Source organism: Orbicella franksi, chromosome 14, assembly GCF_964199315.1.
Source record: "Orbicella franksi chromosome 14, jaOrbFran1.1, whole genome shotgun sequence".
NCBI lineage: Eukaryota > Metazoa > Cnidaria > Anthozoa > Scleractinia > Merulinidae > Orbicella > Orbicella franksi.
The window spans coordinates 8,701,413-8,716,327 of NC_138158.1; the positions used below are offsets into that span (position 1 = coordinate 8,701,413).

General features: G+C 39.0%; 1 protein-coding gene and 1 long non-coding RNA gene across 2 annotated transcripts in view; both read left to right on the top strand.

Annotated features, from left to right (window-relative positions):
• Positions 1–8,275, top strand: part of LOC145468742 (uncharacterized) — a 42,600-nt gene extending 34,325 nt beyond the window's left edge. The window contains exons 8-10 of the mRNA XM_081452443.1: positions 3,574–5,565; positions 6,166–7,642; positions 8,241–8,275. Coding sequence (XP_081308569.1) covers positions 3,574–5,565; positions 6,166–7,642; positions 8,241–8,275 — 3,504 coding nt within the window. The remainder of the gene's footprint in view (positions 1–3,573; positions 5,566–6,165; positions 7,643–8,240) is intronic.
• The window catches only part of LOC145468489 (uncharacterized), an 88,445-nt gene that overhangs the window by 14,917 nt on the left and 58,613 nt on the right, over positions 1–14,915 (top strand). The window lies entirely within an intron of this gene.

Here is a 14,915-nt window from a genome sequence, read left to right on the forward strand (position 1 = left end):
TACTCATATGGGAAAGAAAAGGAAACCCACGAGTTAATTTTCTCATGGTTATCATGGCTAGCGGTATTGCTTGTGGGCGCGTACGCACGACGACGACGACGGCGACGGCGGAGTTGCCCAACATGGCGGCCATACTCCAAATAATAGGTTGACAGAGACATGCAGCCTTGGTTTACCTTGTACTTCCTTGATATTGGACATCCATGTTATGATCAATTGACACCTGTCATTACAAGGTATCCGCTGACCATTATCACGTGACCATATCGCGGGCTCAGGTTTACAGCTCCTAGAGGTCACGTGTTTTCTTGAAGTTGACCGCTGACCAAGCGCTGGTTATCGATTGGGTCGCGGGCGCATATTGGGTTAGCTTGTTGGAAACAGGGCAGGATTGCTCGGAAGCCGGTTTACGCTAACCCAGGATTAAAAGTTAATCGAATTATAACTTTTTCTTCCATACAAATGTGTTTTGCTATTTTGTTTTGTGTATATGGTGATTATTAAAACTCAAAACAGAAGGCTAAACAATATACAGAAACCTCACCGCAAAGTTACAAAACTCATATCAAAATTCTACCTTTTTCTGGGTTAGCTTAATCGGGCTTTGAACAACCCGGCCAGGAGCTACGCTTTTAGGCTGGCCTAAATCTATATATTAAGATATTGTCTATTCAATGCATGCCCTCCTCTTTACTGTGCATAATTTTTTTCATATATATTTGTTAATGAAGACGTGATTGATCATCGCAGTTATACACACAACTTAAGCAGTTGTGAAATTAAAGCCTGAAACAAGAAAAACAGAACCCATGACCTCTGCGATGCCTGTGCAGTGCTCCTGACCTATCAAGCCAGCTGGGTGCTGGTCACTCCGCTGTGAGTTCGTAATATGCCCGTAGATGATGAAGAATGTACATGTCTTTCTCCGCAGTTCAAATATAAGATCTTTCATATATTCGTTTGTATATTTATTAATATTAAACACACATTGTTCTTAGGGGAAGCGCCGCGTTGATTGTCTGATTCGAACATCTCAAGCAACAATTAAAATAGTAAGTTGAAGCTATGCTCAGAGGATTATAAATAATACGTTTAAATTTATATTGTAGGAATTTGGATGTTGAAATCCTTGTAATTTCAGTTGCAGAAAATCATGCCTTAGAAGATAATCCTTATTGACTTTCAGTTTCGTGCACGCTGATCTTCCTCTGTGGGTTTCTTTTTTTGTGTTCATTTTCTTTGTGACTATCAGTTTTGCACGACTGTCACCCTCTGATTGGCAGCTACATGCGTTTATATTCATGTTTGACCTGCAGTTTTGTGCTTCTTCTTCTCTAACCTCCAGTTTTCTGCGTTTATTGGACGGTTTGCGTCTAAATTTATCTCTGAGAAAAAAAAATCAGTTTTGCGGGTTCCTGTACATCTGTGACTTTCAGTTTTGTGAACTTATCTTTGGCAAATCAGTCCAATTACGTTTGTTTATATTTGTCTGTAAATTTGAAGGAATGTATGTTTTCTATGTTTGTCCGTGACTTTGAAGTTCTTGAGGAGTTAACCTTTGTCTGTAGGAGAGGGCAGGGTAGTCGAGTGGTTTAGTGCGCTGGGTTGGAAATCTTGAGGTGCTGGTTCAAAATAATCCTCCACCCTACCACTTTCTGGTTTTGTTCTCGGTAGTTCCGAGTTCAACTTCTCAACCACGTTGTATCACTAGCCAACTTGTCAGCCTCCCACAAGTTGGTATTCTAAAACGTTTGCGTTCCATTTGTAATGTTTGTTTATTCATTTACTGTGTCCTCAATTAGCACAATAGTGCTAAATACATTTGGCACTTAAATAAAGTTATTGATTGATTGATTGATTGATTGATTTATTTAATTACTTTCTTTCTTTATTTCTGTATGTTTCGGTCATGTATCTCTGTCATCCCTGTTGTACTTTTATATCAGCATGGAGTTAGAGGCAAAAACATGGACTTATTAAATTGGAATAAAAGTCTTGAATCAGACCTGGTGTTAGTTTAATTTTTCTCTTATCTTATAGGCTAGCAAAGTAAAGAAAGACTGTCGCTTTTGTGTTCTTTAAACCAAGAGAAAGGAGAGTGGTGAGTTTACTGAGTTATTTATAGTTTACATGTAGTATTGTTATTAGTTGTTTTTCAGACAAAGATTACCTTAATGATATAATAGTAAGGAAATAGTTATTAGAGACGCTAATCATATTTCCACGCCAACAATTTTGAACGGCAATATTATGGGAGTCCTATTTTACTTTGCTCTAAAACTTTGTCTTGCTGAAGGCAAAGGAAATCTGAAAAGAGATTCTTTACTGTTTAATGATACACATGCCTGGATGATAGACGTACTGTTGAGATGTCATTCCATTTTTAATCTTTTTCACTTATTTAAATTGCCAAATAATTGTAATGTGCGTTAGAAGTTCCAGTCGAAATAATAAACTCGTGTTCTAATTAGAGCAATGTAAAATCAATAATAATTTAGATTTCCGGATAAATTTCTCTTTTCAGGAATTACTATTAAACGTTAAACGGAGTTTAAACCGAAACTTGATCTAAACTATGTACCCAAATTTGTGCGATGAATTAATTCGAGCTTACATCCTGCTGTGTACTAACGGAGGCAAGAATTTTTTAAGTATATAAGTGCTTCCAGATTTTGAAAAGCAAATAACAGAATAGATATTCATAAAAAATCTCTCGTTTTCAAAAATCCTTTACTTTAATCTCAGCAGATTAAGCAAGCAATCATTGCAAACATATATAGACATTCGTGAGCTCACTGTCTTTCCATGTAAAATAAATGTATAACTCTCCTCGCTGCAATCTTCTAATTGCGCTACGATTTCCTGAGTCAGACTGCAATAGTATACTAATAAATGTTTATATTAAAATCATAACAACAGCAGTTAGCAAATGGATAAACCGACATGGTTGCAAATTTTTGTCCACTTTTACTCTCTGTTTTGTTCTAACAGAAGTTCTTCAGTGACATGTACACCGTAGACGAAGTTGTACAAGTCATCTCGATCGGCCTCATTGTTACAGGCTACCTTCTCAACACTAATCGATTCCTAAAAGCAATCGAATTATGCAAGGAATGCTTGTTCATTCTGAAAGAAAGAGCAGGTATAAAAGACGAGAAACTCACCAAATCATTCTACGTAAAGATATATTTTACAATGTGGAAAGCATGTAGTCTTATCAGCGATACCACAAACGCAATAAAATACGCAGAAAGCGTAGTTAAGCTGAGCTTAGAACTAGCAGTAGTGCATTTCCGTGAAAGTAAATACGCACAAGCAAAAAATCTCTCTGAAAAAGCTCTCCTTATCAGTAAAGAAATTGAAGACAGAAGTGGAGAAGCTTCCTCTTACACAAACCTTGGAGTGGTGTATGATTCGGTTGGCGAATATGAGAAGGCTAGAGAACTTCACGAGAAAGCACTTGTGATCCAGAAAGAAATTGGAGACAGAAGTGGAGAAGCTTCCTCTTACACAAACCTTGCAGTGGTGTATGAATCAGTTGGCGAATATGAGAAGACTAGAGAACTTTACGAGAAAGCACTTGTGATCCAGAAAGAAATTGGAGACAGAAGTGGAGAAGCTTCCTGTTACACAAACCTTGGAGTGGTGTATCAATCAGTTGGCGAATATGAGAAGGCTAGAGAACTTCACGAGAAAGCACTTGTGATCCAGAAAGAAATTGGAGACAGAAGTGGAGAAGCTTCCTCTTACACAAACCTTGGAGTGGTGTATGGATCACTTGGCGAATATGAGAAGGCTAGAGAACTTGTCGAGAAAGCACTTGTGATCCAGAAAGAAATTGGAGACAGAAGTGGAGAAGCTTCCTCTTACGGAAACCTTGGAGTGGTGTATGATTCGGTTGGCGAATATGAGAAGGCTAGAGAACTTCACGAGAAAGCACTTGTGATCCAGAAAGAAATTGGAGACAGAAGTGGAGAAGCTTCCTCTTACACAAACCTTGGAGTGGTGTATGGATCAGTTGGCGAATATGAGAAGGCTAGAGAACTTTACGAGAAAGCACTTGTGATCCAGAAAGAAATTGGAGACAGAAGGGGAGAAGCTTCCTCTTACACAAACCTTGGAACGATATATATATCAGTCGGCGAATATGAGAAGGCTAGAGAACTTCACGAGAAAGCACTTGTGATCCAGAAAGAAATTGGAGACAGAAGTGGAGAAGCTTCCTCTTACACAAACCTTGGAGTGGTGTATGGATCAGTTGGCGAATATGAGAAGGCTAGAGAACTTTTCGAGGAATCACTTACGATCAAAAAAGAAATTGGAGACAGAAGTGGAGAAGCTTCCTCTTACGGAAACCTTGGAGTGGTGTATCGATCAGTTGGCGAATATGAGAAGGCTAGAGAACTTCACGAGAAAGCACTTGTGATCCAGAAAGAAATTGGAGACAGAAGTGGAGAAGCTTCCTCTTACACAAACCTTGGAGCGATAAATATATCAGTTGGCGAATATGAGAAGGCTAGAGAACTTCACGAGAAAGCACTTGTGATCAAGAAAGAAATTGGAGACAGAAGTGGAGAAGCTTCCTCTTACACGAACCTTGGAGTGGTGTATCAATCAGTTGGCGAATATGAGAAGGCTAGAGAACTTCACGAGAAAGCACTTGTGATCAAGAAAGAAATTGGAGACAGAAGTGGAGAAGCTTCCTCTTGCACGAACCTTGGAGTGGTGTATCAATCAGTTGGCGAATATGAGAAGGCTAGAGAACTTCACGAGAAAGCACTTGTGATCCAGAAAGAAATTGGAGACAGAAGTGGAGAAGCTTCCTCTTACACAAACGTTGGAGTGGTGTATCGATCAGTTGGCGAATCTGAGAAGGCTAGAGAACTTTACGAGAAAGCACTTGTGATCCAGAAAGAAGTTGGAGACAGAAGTGGAGAAGCTTCCTCTTACACAAACCTTGGAGTGGTGTATGATTCGGTTGGCGAATATGAGAAGGCTAGAGAACTTTACGAGAAAGCACTTGTGATCCAGAAAGAAGTTGGAGACAGAAGTGGAGAAGCTTCCTGTTACACAAACCTTGGAGTGGTGTATCAATCAGTTGGCGAATATGAGAAGGCTAGAGAACTTCACGAGAAAGCACTTGTGATCCAGAAAGAAATTGGAGACAGAAGTGGAGAAGCTTCCTCTTACACAAACCTTGGAGTGGTGTATGGATCACTTGGCGAATATGAGAAGGCTAGAGAACTTCACGAGAAAGCACTTGTGATCAAGAAAGAAATTGGAGACAGAAGGGGAGAAGCTTCCTCTTACAGAAACCTTGGAGTGGTGTATCAATCAGTTGGCGAATATGAGAAGGCTAGAGAACTTCACGAGAAAGCACTTGTGATCCAGAAAGAAATTGGAGACAGAAGTGGAGAAGCTTCCTCTTACACAAACCTTGGAGTGGTGTATGATTCGGTTGGCGAATATGAGAAGGCTAGAGAACATTTCGAGAAAGCACTTGTGATCAAGAAAGAAATTGGAGACAGAAGTGTAGAAGCTTCCTGTTACACAAACCTTGGAGTGGTGTATCGATCAGTTGGCGAATATGAGAAGGCTAGAGAACATTTCGAGAAAGCACTTGTGATCAAGAAAGAAATTGGAGACAGAAGTGGAGAAGCTTCCTCTTACACGAGCCTTGGAGTGTTGTATGATTCAGTTGGCGAACATGGCAAGGCCTTAGAGTGCTTTGAAAAATCGTTGGCTATGGGCAGAAATATTGGCGACATGAGTACTGTAGCTTACTCTCTTCTGGAGCTGGCAGCTAGCTTTCACTCTCTTGGAAAGTACCACAAGGCTAACGAATATAACCAGAAAGCACTTGTCATCTTTACAAACATTGGAGACAGAGAAGGAGTGGCCAGCGTTTGCGTCAACCAAGGAGCTGTGGAGCAAGCTGTAGGTAACTTAATAAAAGCAAAAGAATATTTTGAAAAGGCGCTGGCTATAAGCCAAAAAATTGGAAACAGGAAACTAGAAGCACGTAGTTATCTGAAGCTCGGAGTTTTTCTTTTCGCGAAGTCTGACTATGATAGTGCGGAAGAATATATCAAGAAGGCACTTGCATTAAGTGAGAAGACTGGAGATGTTGAGACACTGTTGGGGTCTCTAATTGAAATGGCAAAGCTTAGAGAGAGACAAGGAAAGATTCAGGAAGCAATCTCGTATTTTCGTTCTGGTATTGAAAAATGCGAGGAAATGCGCAACTCCCTTCGCGACAACGATCAACTTAAGATTTCTATCGCGGATCAAAATATCTTTTGCTACAGAAATCTCAGTAACTTACTCTGCGAAACCGGGAATCCTACTGAAGCTCTGTATGTTTCAGATCTTTCGAAGGCCAGAGCTTTGGCAGATTTAATGTCAGCTCAGTACTCTTTGGACAATCAAATGCCAGCTGACTCTGGAGCATGGTCTGATCTTGAAGGCATGGTGGGAAAAGTGTTTAACCGCACTTGTCTGTACGTCTCATATTATTCTGACAAAATACATTTGTGGATTCTTAAAGCAAGCGAAACCACACATTTCCAGGTGATAAAAGGAAATGACCTGTTAGTTCGGGAAGGATCAAGGCAGCATTTGGAACAATTTTTTGATTTCAGAAGTTTTGGCATTTTACCAGAGGAGATTTGCGAAGACCAATGCTTACACGGTTTTCTACCAGAATCGAAAACATGGAATGAGGACAGCCATGAAGGTTGGCGAATTGGAGAGGAACGTAGAGCTGACCAAGGACCTAAAATGAACCTTCCTATCTGTTACAAACTAATCATCGCTCCTGTGGCGCGCTTCCTTGAGGGCCCTGAAATCATCATTGTTCCTGATCGCGCTTTATACCAAATTCCATTTGCCGCCTTAACTGATGAAAGCGGAAAGTACCTATCTGAGACTTTCAGGATCCGTATTGCTCCTTCTCTAACAACTCTCAAGCTCATTAATGAAAGTCCAGCGGACTACCATTGTCAGACGGGTGCTTTGATAGTGGGAAATCCTGATGTTGGTGAGGTGCATTTCAAAGGAAAACTCACAAAGATTTCTCGACTGCAATGTGCAGAAAACGAAGCGAGGATGGTAGCAAAAAAGTTAGGAGTTGAACCTTTGTTGGGACGGCAAGCAACAAAGCAGGCAGTACTTGAAGCGATGAATTCAGTGGCTTTGATTCATATCGGCGCACACGGTGATGTTGAAAGAGGAGCAATTGCCCTTGCACCATCTTTTCGTGTTCCTAACGGAATACCTCAAGAAGGACTCTACTTATTGACAATGTCTGACATTTCAAAGATTCGACTGCGAGCTAAACTGGTAGTCCTTAGCTGTTGCCACAGTGCTCGTGGGCAAACAAAGGCCGAGGGAGCTGTTGGAATTGCCCGAGCATTCTTAGGATCTGGCGCACGCTCAGTGCTGGTATCACTGTGGGCCCTGGATGACAAAGCAACAGAGCAGTTAATGACGCATTTCTACGATCACCTTGTCGCTGGGGAAAGTGCTGGTGAATCTCTACACGAGGCCATGAAGTGGATGAGAAGTAAGGGCTATGATGTGAACCGGTGGGCACCTTTTATATTGATTGGAGATGACGTGACATTGGATTTTGGAGAGAAAGGTAAGATTCAATGAAAACATGCATAAGTGCTTTCTAATTTTTAATAAACGGCTTTTGGCATTTACTTACAGTTTTCCTGAGATGTGATCGATCAAGCTGTATGTATTTTCGAAAGTGTGTTTAGGTTTCTATATCTATTTTTTTTAAGTGTTTGTCGTTTGATCTTGTGCGGCTCACGTATTGTTTGTTTTTTATGACTGCTAACTAGCTCTGTCCATCATGAGAGTGTAAACCATGAAATTACCTACAGTGTAATACAACGCAATCAACAGGCCACAGCCATTTATCATGTTATAACGAATTCGGAGGGAAATTTTAGAGAACGAGAAATCTAGGAAAGTAAGAGCAACAAGCGAGTGCCTCACATATTTCGTGAGTGTTTTAACATACCGTAATGTTTTATGACGATATAATTCAAGGCTTCAGATTATTTACTTCGGCCAGATAGTAAAACACGGTTGTCTTGTTTTGAGCATAAAATATAATACTGAGTTAATCAGAGAGCGCGCAGCCCCGATTTTTTTTTTTTTTTTAATTTAAGGAAATAAATTTAGATGGTTACTATTTTTTGTTGTTGTTTCTTTATTTACTCTATCAGGTGTTGGCAAGAATGACCAGGACGGCAGCGAGTGATCGCATGAGAAGTAAAATATGCCATGACCTCAACGGACAGTTTTACTGCTAGTACCAACCTGTATATAAATTAAACTGACATTTAACTTTTGAGATTTTTCTTTCTAAAAGGACGCATCGGGAGAGATATGCGCAACAAAACTTTCGAGTTTTATTTTATATATGTTCACCTTTTTTAGGATAAACCGTTGCTTCTCTAGCAAGTAAAGTAAGCAATAGTTTAGGAATGTAAGATGATGATTTCAATCGTTTGGATCTTCGCTGCGAGGAAAAATAAGCAGTGTAACTAAGGCTTAACTGATACACCTAGTGTTTTACCAGCGAAATTCGTTGTTCAATTTGTAAATAATGTACTTAATGAAAAAAACATTGAGCGTAACACTTTGTAGCAATTGTTAAGATAAGTTGAAGAAAGCAGGATTTTAAAGTACAGTAAATTAACGTCAGAAATAACATGCATTTCCTTATTTGACGTTATTATATTTCTGAACATCTTAGTTTTGTTAGTATTTTCATAAATCAGACCTCGTTTACAAGACAAAAAAGCTTTACGATTTGAAATTTCGCCAATCCGTTGCGAGTCGATTGATTAGCGTAGAAAATGAAAAGAGTATATAAAGTAGACCGAATTTTTGTGGAACACAAAGGCCAATGGAAGTCTAAATTTAAGGATTTAAGTTCCTGTTTACCAGTAAGGTCTACAGTTAGCTTTGTAAATAGTGAAACAAAAACGCTGACCTGTTGGTTAAAGTTTTGTCAGGTAAATAAGAGTTTAAAATAGAGTGACATCAGAAATTGTTCGCATGACATTTATCACATTTATCGTGAACATTGTACTGTAGCCAAATAAGAAGAACTTTTTTTATCCTTTAAGTATGTCCTCCTTAGGTAAAGTTGACGGGTCTCTTGTTTATTTTTAAATTTTCAATCTAGAGGAATAAATTAAAACTGCAAGTAACATAAATCTCAGCTGGACTCCGTTTCTGCAGGCTACCTCTCAGCTATATTAGCCCCAGGGGTGGGGGGAGGGGGGGGTGAACTCCCATATAGAAAGGACGGGGGTGGTCGTCGGAAATTTTGAAAATAGTCCATAAAAGATACCAAGATCCAGCTTTGTGGGCGTGGCGTAAAACAATTTTCACCCCCAAGAGATACTAATTCTAAAACAACACGTCATCTTCTGTCATCTTTTTATCGGCTTAATATAGCCTATAAAATGGCACTGCAAAAGTTCCCACTGTGGACCTTTTGAGGCTGAACACCCCGAGAGGTACCAAAACCACTTTCGAATCCCCTTTAAGGTATGATGAGCACCCCCGCCCTTTTTATGAGAGAGTTGCTCTTTCTCTTCCCCCCTTCCCCCCCCCCCTCCCCACCCTCCCCCAAACCAGGCATGTTAGGCGACTGGAAAAAAAAAACATGCGTCGTCGACAGTACCTGCAGCACTTAGCTAATTGAAAACTTAAAACTAACAGAAGTATATTAATAACTGCTTTAGTTGCGTTGCGAAGTTGAAGTTTCGAGCGTTAATCCTTTCTTTATGGGAGCAAGATCATTATGCCGAGCAGAAGGGCTAACTCTCAACACATCAATTTTCTGAAAACGCTATTGGGCGACTCATTCACTTTTATTTTCAAATTCAAGTTGATATAGGTTGTAACTTACACTGACTGCTGACGGTCCTCCAATTTTAATTTCCTTCCCCTTCAGTTAAAATTACTTCTTTTATTTCATTTTAGTAGGAGCTGTAGGTTGAGGGGAAGTAAAGCTGCATATTCCTTTTTATTACATAAACACGAGTGTTTTACTGGAAAATACAGCACTCGTAAAAGTTATCCAAAACCACATCCGCGATCTGAGTGGCGTATTCTCCATATACTCACCAGTAAGAATATTGAAGACGTCATTTCCCGCGTTTTCACAGTGTTTGCGCAAACAGTCAGTTTGTCTTTATAGTAAAATGAAAATTGCACGGTGGCTTGAAGATGTGAATATGATTTTCTCGTGTTAAAAACAATATTTTACTCACTTGCTGCGCTCGCTCATAAAATATTTTTTTTACTACTGGAAAGTAAGATTTATATCTTGCGCCGCCGTGTAAGTTCCTCTGTCTTGCATACCTGGATACGGCAAGGACAGGCAACCACTTAATTTCGCGGGCTAGCGTTGAAGCACGGAAAAGGCCAGAAAACTGCGTTTAAGTTCCCCTGCAATGTAGCTGGCTACCCAAGCGCACAATTGTAAGAGGAAACCAACAAAACCATGTTCTTTATGCCGTGAACTCAATCTCCGTTTTAGTTTATTTTGTTCGGCCAGGCAGGGTGGATACCTGGTATTAGCCGGGGATTTCCGGACCGGACCGGATTTCCGTAGATACGGCCTTATATCCACCCTCCCTTTCGTAACTTTAAGATTATTTCTAACCGAACTTCGAGGATACTCAAAAATGTTTCTCTTGAAGTAAACAACATGAGATGACGTCAGATCAAGTGTTAATTGTGTCATGTTTGTTAAACAGACACCATTTTGATCTCTTAGACCCACCATCTTGGATTTGGATTTCTTCGTCAGAAAACGATTAAAACTAAATCAAAGTTAATAATATAATGGCTGAGAGTCATAAAAATGAAAGAATGATCACACGAAAGTACGAAAGCCACGGCAACGTAAAGTTCCGAGGAATATGACATGTCATACCAAATTTATTTGACCACCTCCCCCCTGACCGCCCCGCCCATCTGAATAGGGTGAAATTAATTAGAAGTAATATAGGTGAAAACAACATAATTGTTAATTAGAGCTAATGAGGCCAAACAGCTTAATTTTAAAAATTAATCAGACATTAGGTATGATTGATTTTAAGGAATGATTAATAGATTCAATTCCATCAGGGAGTAGATTAGTAGCTTCATGGACTAATTTGGTGCGCAAGACTAAACTGCCTGATAATTCCTCAGGGAAGAATTGAAGTGTGCACATTAGATCTACCTAACATATCGCAATGATTCGATGTAGCTCAAGGATGGCAGTTAGTAAAGAGGGGGGAGGGGACATTTATTAGGGACGGGAGGCTTAGCAAAAACGGGCTGATGGCAAAAACACACATCGTATTGCCCCTGTAGCACGTGTCTTGTGTGAGTGCGTAAGTTACCCATCGATTAGAAACTTAAAATTTGGATTATTACAAGGGAAAAATGGTCACAAATGGCCAGAAACTCGATGTTTATCTGTTCTCCACCATCTTAAAATAAATGTGATCAATTCTGAAGCAGACAGCGAGTAAAGTCATACAAATAGGTAATGACGTAAGCTCATTTGGGGGAATCCTTCCATTCTTGTTTATAACTAAATCATCGAAAACGAAATTTAAATTGCTTATTAACTCAATACGGGGAAACGAGTCTGTATTCTCTTCGGGGAAACCCCTTCTGTAGACGGTATTTATAACCTTTATCACGTGATCGCTCATATGATTAATTCTCACCTCCTTTACTGATTGGCTAATACTGCGATCAGTACTCACAGTTAAATGAAAAAAGATCTGAATCTCCATCACCCTGATTCCAAATAGCAAGGAAAGATAAATGGCAGACCAGCTCTCGTGGCACTAGAAACAACTTCTGAGTTAACATTTGAGTTAACTTTTTTTTTAATAATAATAAATATACGTGAAAAAATTACTCGATTCTGATTGGCTGCAAGCAGTGCAGTTCAAGTGTAACACCAATGCAAAAAGTGTAACACCAGTGCAAATTACAAATCGTATTTCTGGATTATGATTGGCTGAAAGACAACAGGAAATTTTCTAAGCCAACGATATCACGTAAAATGATGACGAAAATGTCGCACGGAAAATTTGAAAACAGTTTTCTCGAATAAAAAAAAATGCATGGCTTCAAGAAAGATCTTTCGGCACTTCCTCCACACGAATTTTTTCATTTTTATATTATTAATAAGCAATAATACGGTTTTCCTCGTTCAATTTGGGATTAATTTGCACTTGTGAGTTTTTCAAAAAGTTGGAATTACATTTGCCGAAGCGGCTCGTGCAATTTCAGCTTTTTGAAAAACTCACTCGTGCAGATTAATTTCAAATTGAACTCAAAAGCGTATGATCACCTATACGAAGATTTCACTTTTAAGAGGAAGAAGGAATCATGTTATTCTAGCCCTAGAGAGCTTCAGAAAACGACTATAGCAATGCGGTTACTGAATGAAAGGAACTGGGAGAGTTCGGGTGCTTTGATTTGCTCGGAATAATATTAATGATAATATAAAACTTGATACGATTCTTAGCTGTACGCTATAAAACAACAAAGGTATATCTTCTTAATCGAAACTAAAACTTAGGAGAAAACGGAAAAATAAAACGTCAAAATTTATGCTAATTAAGATCAGCAGGATAAAGATTTTCTTTGTTTAAACTACACTATTACCAAGCTGTAGTTGCCTTGAAAACAAAAGCCCGTGATGGTAAGATAATTAGTGCCTGATAATCTCTTTAAATAGAAGATTTTACATGGCCGCGAGGAGATACGAACTTTCCCTTCGAGTGTTGAAGAATATATCACGAACCACGAGTGAGCGCAGCGAACGAGTGAAATATTTTTCGACTCGAAAAGGGAAATTTCGTATCTCCAAGTGGCCATGTAATGTTCTTTTTATTATATAAACATCAACGCATTCCCAAGCCATTTCAGTTTCGCTGCGAAACGCATCAGTTGTTATGTAACCATAGCAACGGTGATCTTTTTCACGTGTGAAGAAATCATCAGTTTTCGGTCGAAAGCTCACCTGCTGTTCCATTGTTGTTTATATAATATTTATTATATAGACATGAGTGTTTTTCGGAAAACAGGCCACTTGTAAAATTCACACGAAACTACATCCGGGGCCCCAATCGCATATTTCGATATTTTCAGGATATTGATGACGTCATTTCCCGCTTTCCCCTGGTTTTTTGCGCAAACAGTCTCTTTGTCTACTGAAAAAGGACATTACAGTTTGAAGATGTGAATTTTATTTTCTCCAAAACAATATTTTACTTACTCGTTGCGCTTGTGTGTAAAATATTTTACCACTAGAACTGATAATATTCATATCTTCGCGCCACCGTGTAACATCCTTTGTCTCATACAGCTAACTTCGTTTGACAAAATCCGCGCCATTTTTGGCCAAAATTCCTTGACCTTGCACAGTCACTGAGTGACTGGCAAAATCTATCAACGATCTGTTCTCCACATTTGGAGAGAATCGGAAGAAAGGCAAGTCTCTGAGTCTTTCTGTGAGTTCTTTTAGTTTGCCGACGGATATTGCCTGAAATTTAAAGGGATGAACGGAAATGAGAATTAATAAAAAGATAGGTTGTAAAATATTCAATGGTGATCCAAGTTCGTCAAAGACTTAGAACAGCGTAGTTAAAAGAGTAGATGTCGTGTGTTGCCTGGTAGTGTCTTTGCTTTAATTTTTCATTTTTTCCAAAAAAAGCAAAAGGAAACGAATACTCCCTATTCAAAACCCCTTCTTTTTGTTTTGCGCTAAACATCTTTTAACAGGATCTTTTTGATTACTCCCTTTATGTTTAAGCTCCTTCCTCATTGACCCTTTTCTACCCATTTCTCTACCCACCCCCCCCCCCCATGTTTCTTCCCTTCTCCCGCACTCCTTGTTTTCTTCCCCTCTAATTATTCCACTAAATCAACCCCTTACTATTTCCTCTTTTTCGCTACTAGTCCATTTCTTTTTCATTCTAGCGCCTCTCCTGCCTTCCCCGTATCATATCAGTCATACCACTTCCTCCCCAGCACTCTGTGTGTTTCATTTCCTCCCCTAATTATCGCTATTTCCGTGATTGGTCCTAGCTCCCTTGAAAACTTGAACATCTCTGCAATGAAAAGAGATATTTGAAAATAGCAAACAGCATTTTTCCTTTCGTACAGACTACTTGTTTATGTCTTTAAATGGTTTAGATAGTAAAGATGCGTATTTGATCATAGTAACACTTAAGAAGGAATCCACCAGAAAGTTCGAGTAACAAGTGGAAGAAACCTTTGTACTGAGATTATTTACATGGTATTGCAAACTTCTGTGCGACTGTTTTAAATATCTTCTCACAAGAAATCATTTCTAACAACCGTTCAAAATAATTTGGAAGTTCATATGAAACACTTGAAATTACTCAAGAAATGAAACTGATGTTTGCACTATTTTTCTGAACTTTGAAATTTATTCTTTCGAGTTTCTATGGGAAATTGTTTTAGGTGTTATTTCAGACGACTATATCTTAGGAAATGCAAAAAGGACTGTAACATATACTTAAGATTATTCTTATTGTTATTATTATTATTAATGCGAGCTACAGTGGTGGAAAGAACGGCGGACCGTAATATTTAAGGTGCGCGAGAATGTCGGTGGGTTGATTTATTTACACTTGGGCAAGCATGATTTTTTTTCGACATTTCACGGTTAGAAACTCGGTCTCCCCTTGCCTGCTGGGAGGCTCTCTTGCTTATATATTCAGTGGTATGCTTATATGGATACAACATGTAAAGAAGGTTTGTGGAAAAAATGTGTCTTCGCAAACCTTCTTTAGGTCAATTAATATGTATGAAAAAAATTGATTCCCTGCGAAAACAATATC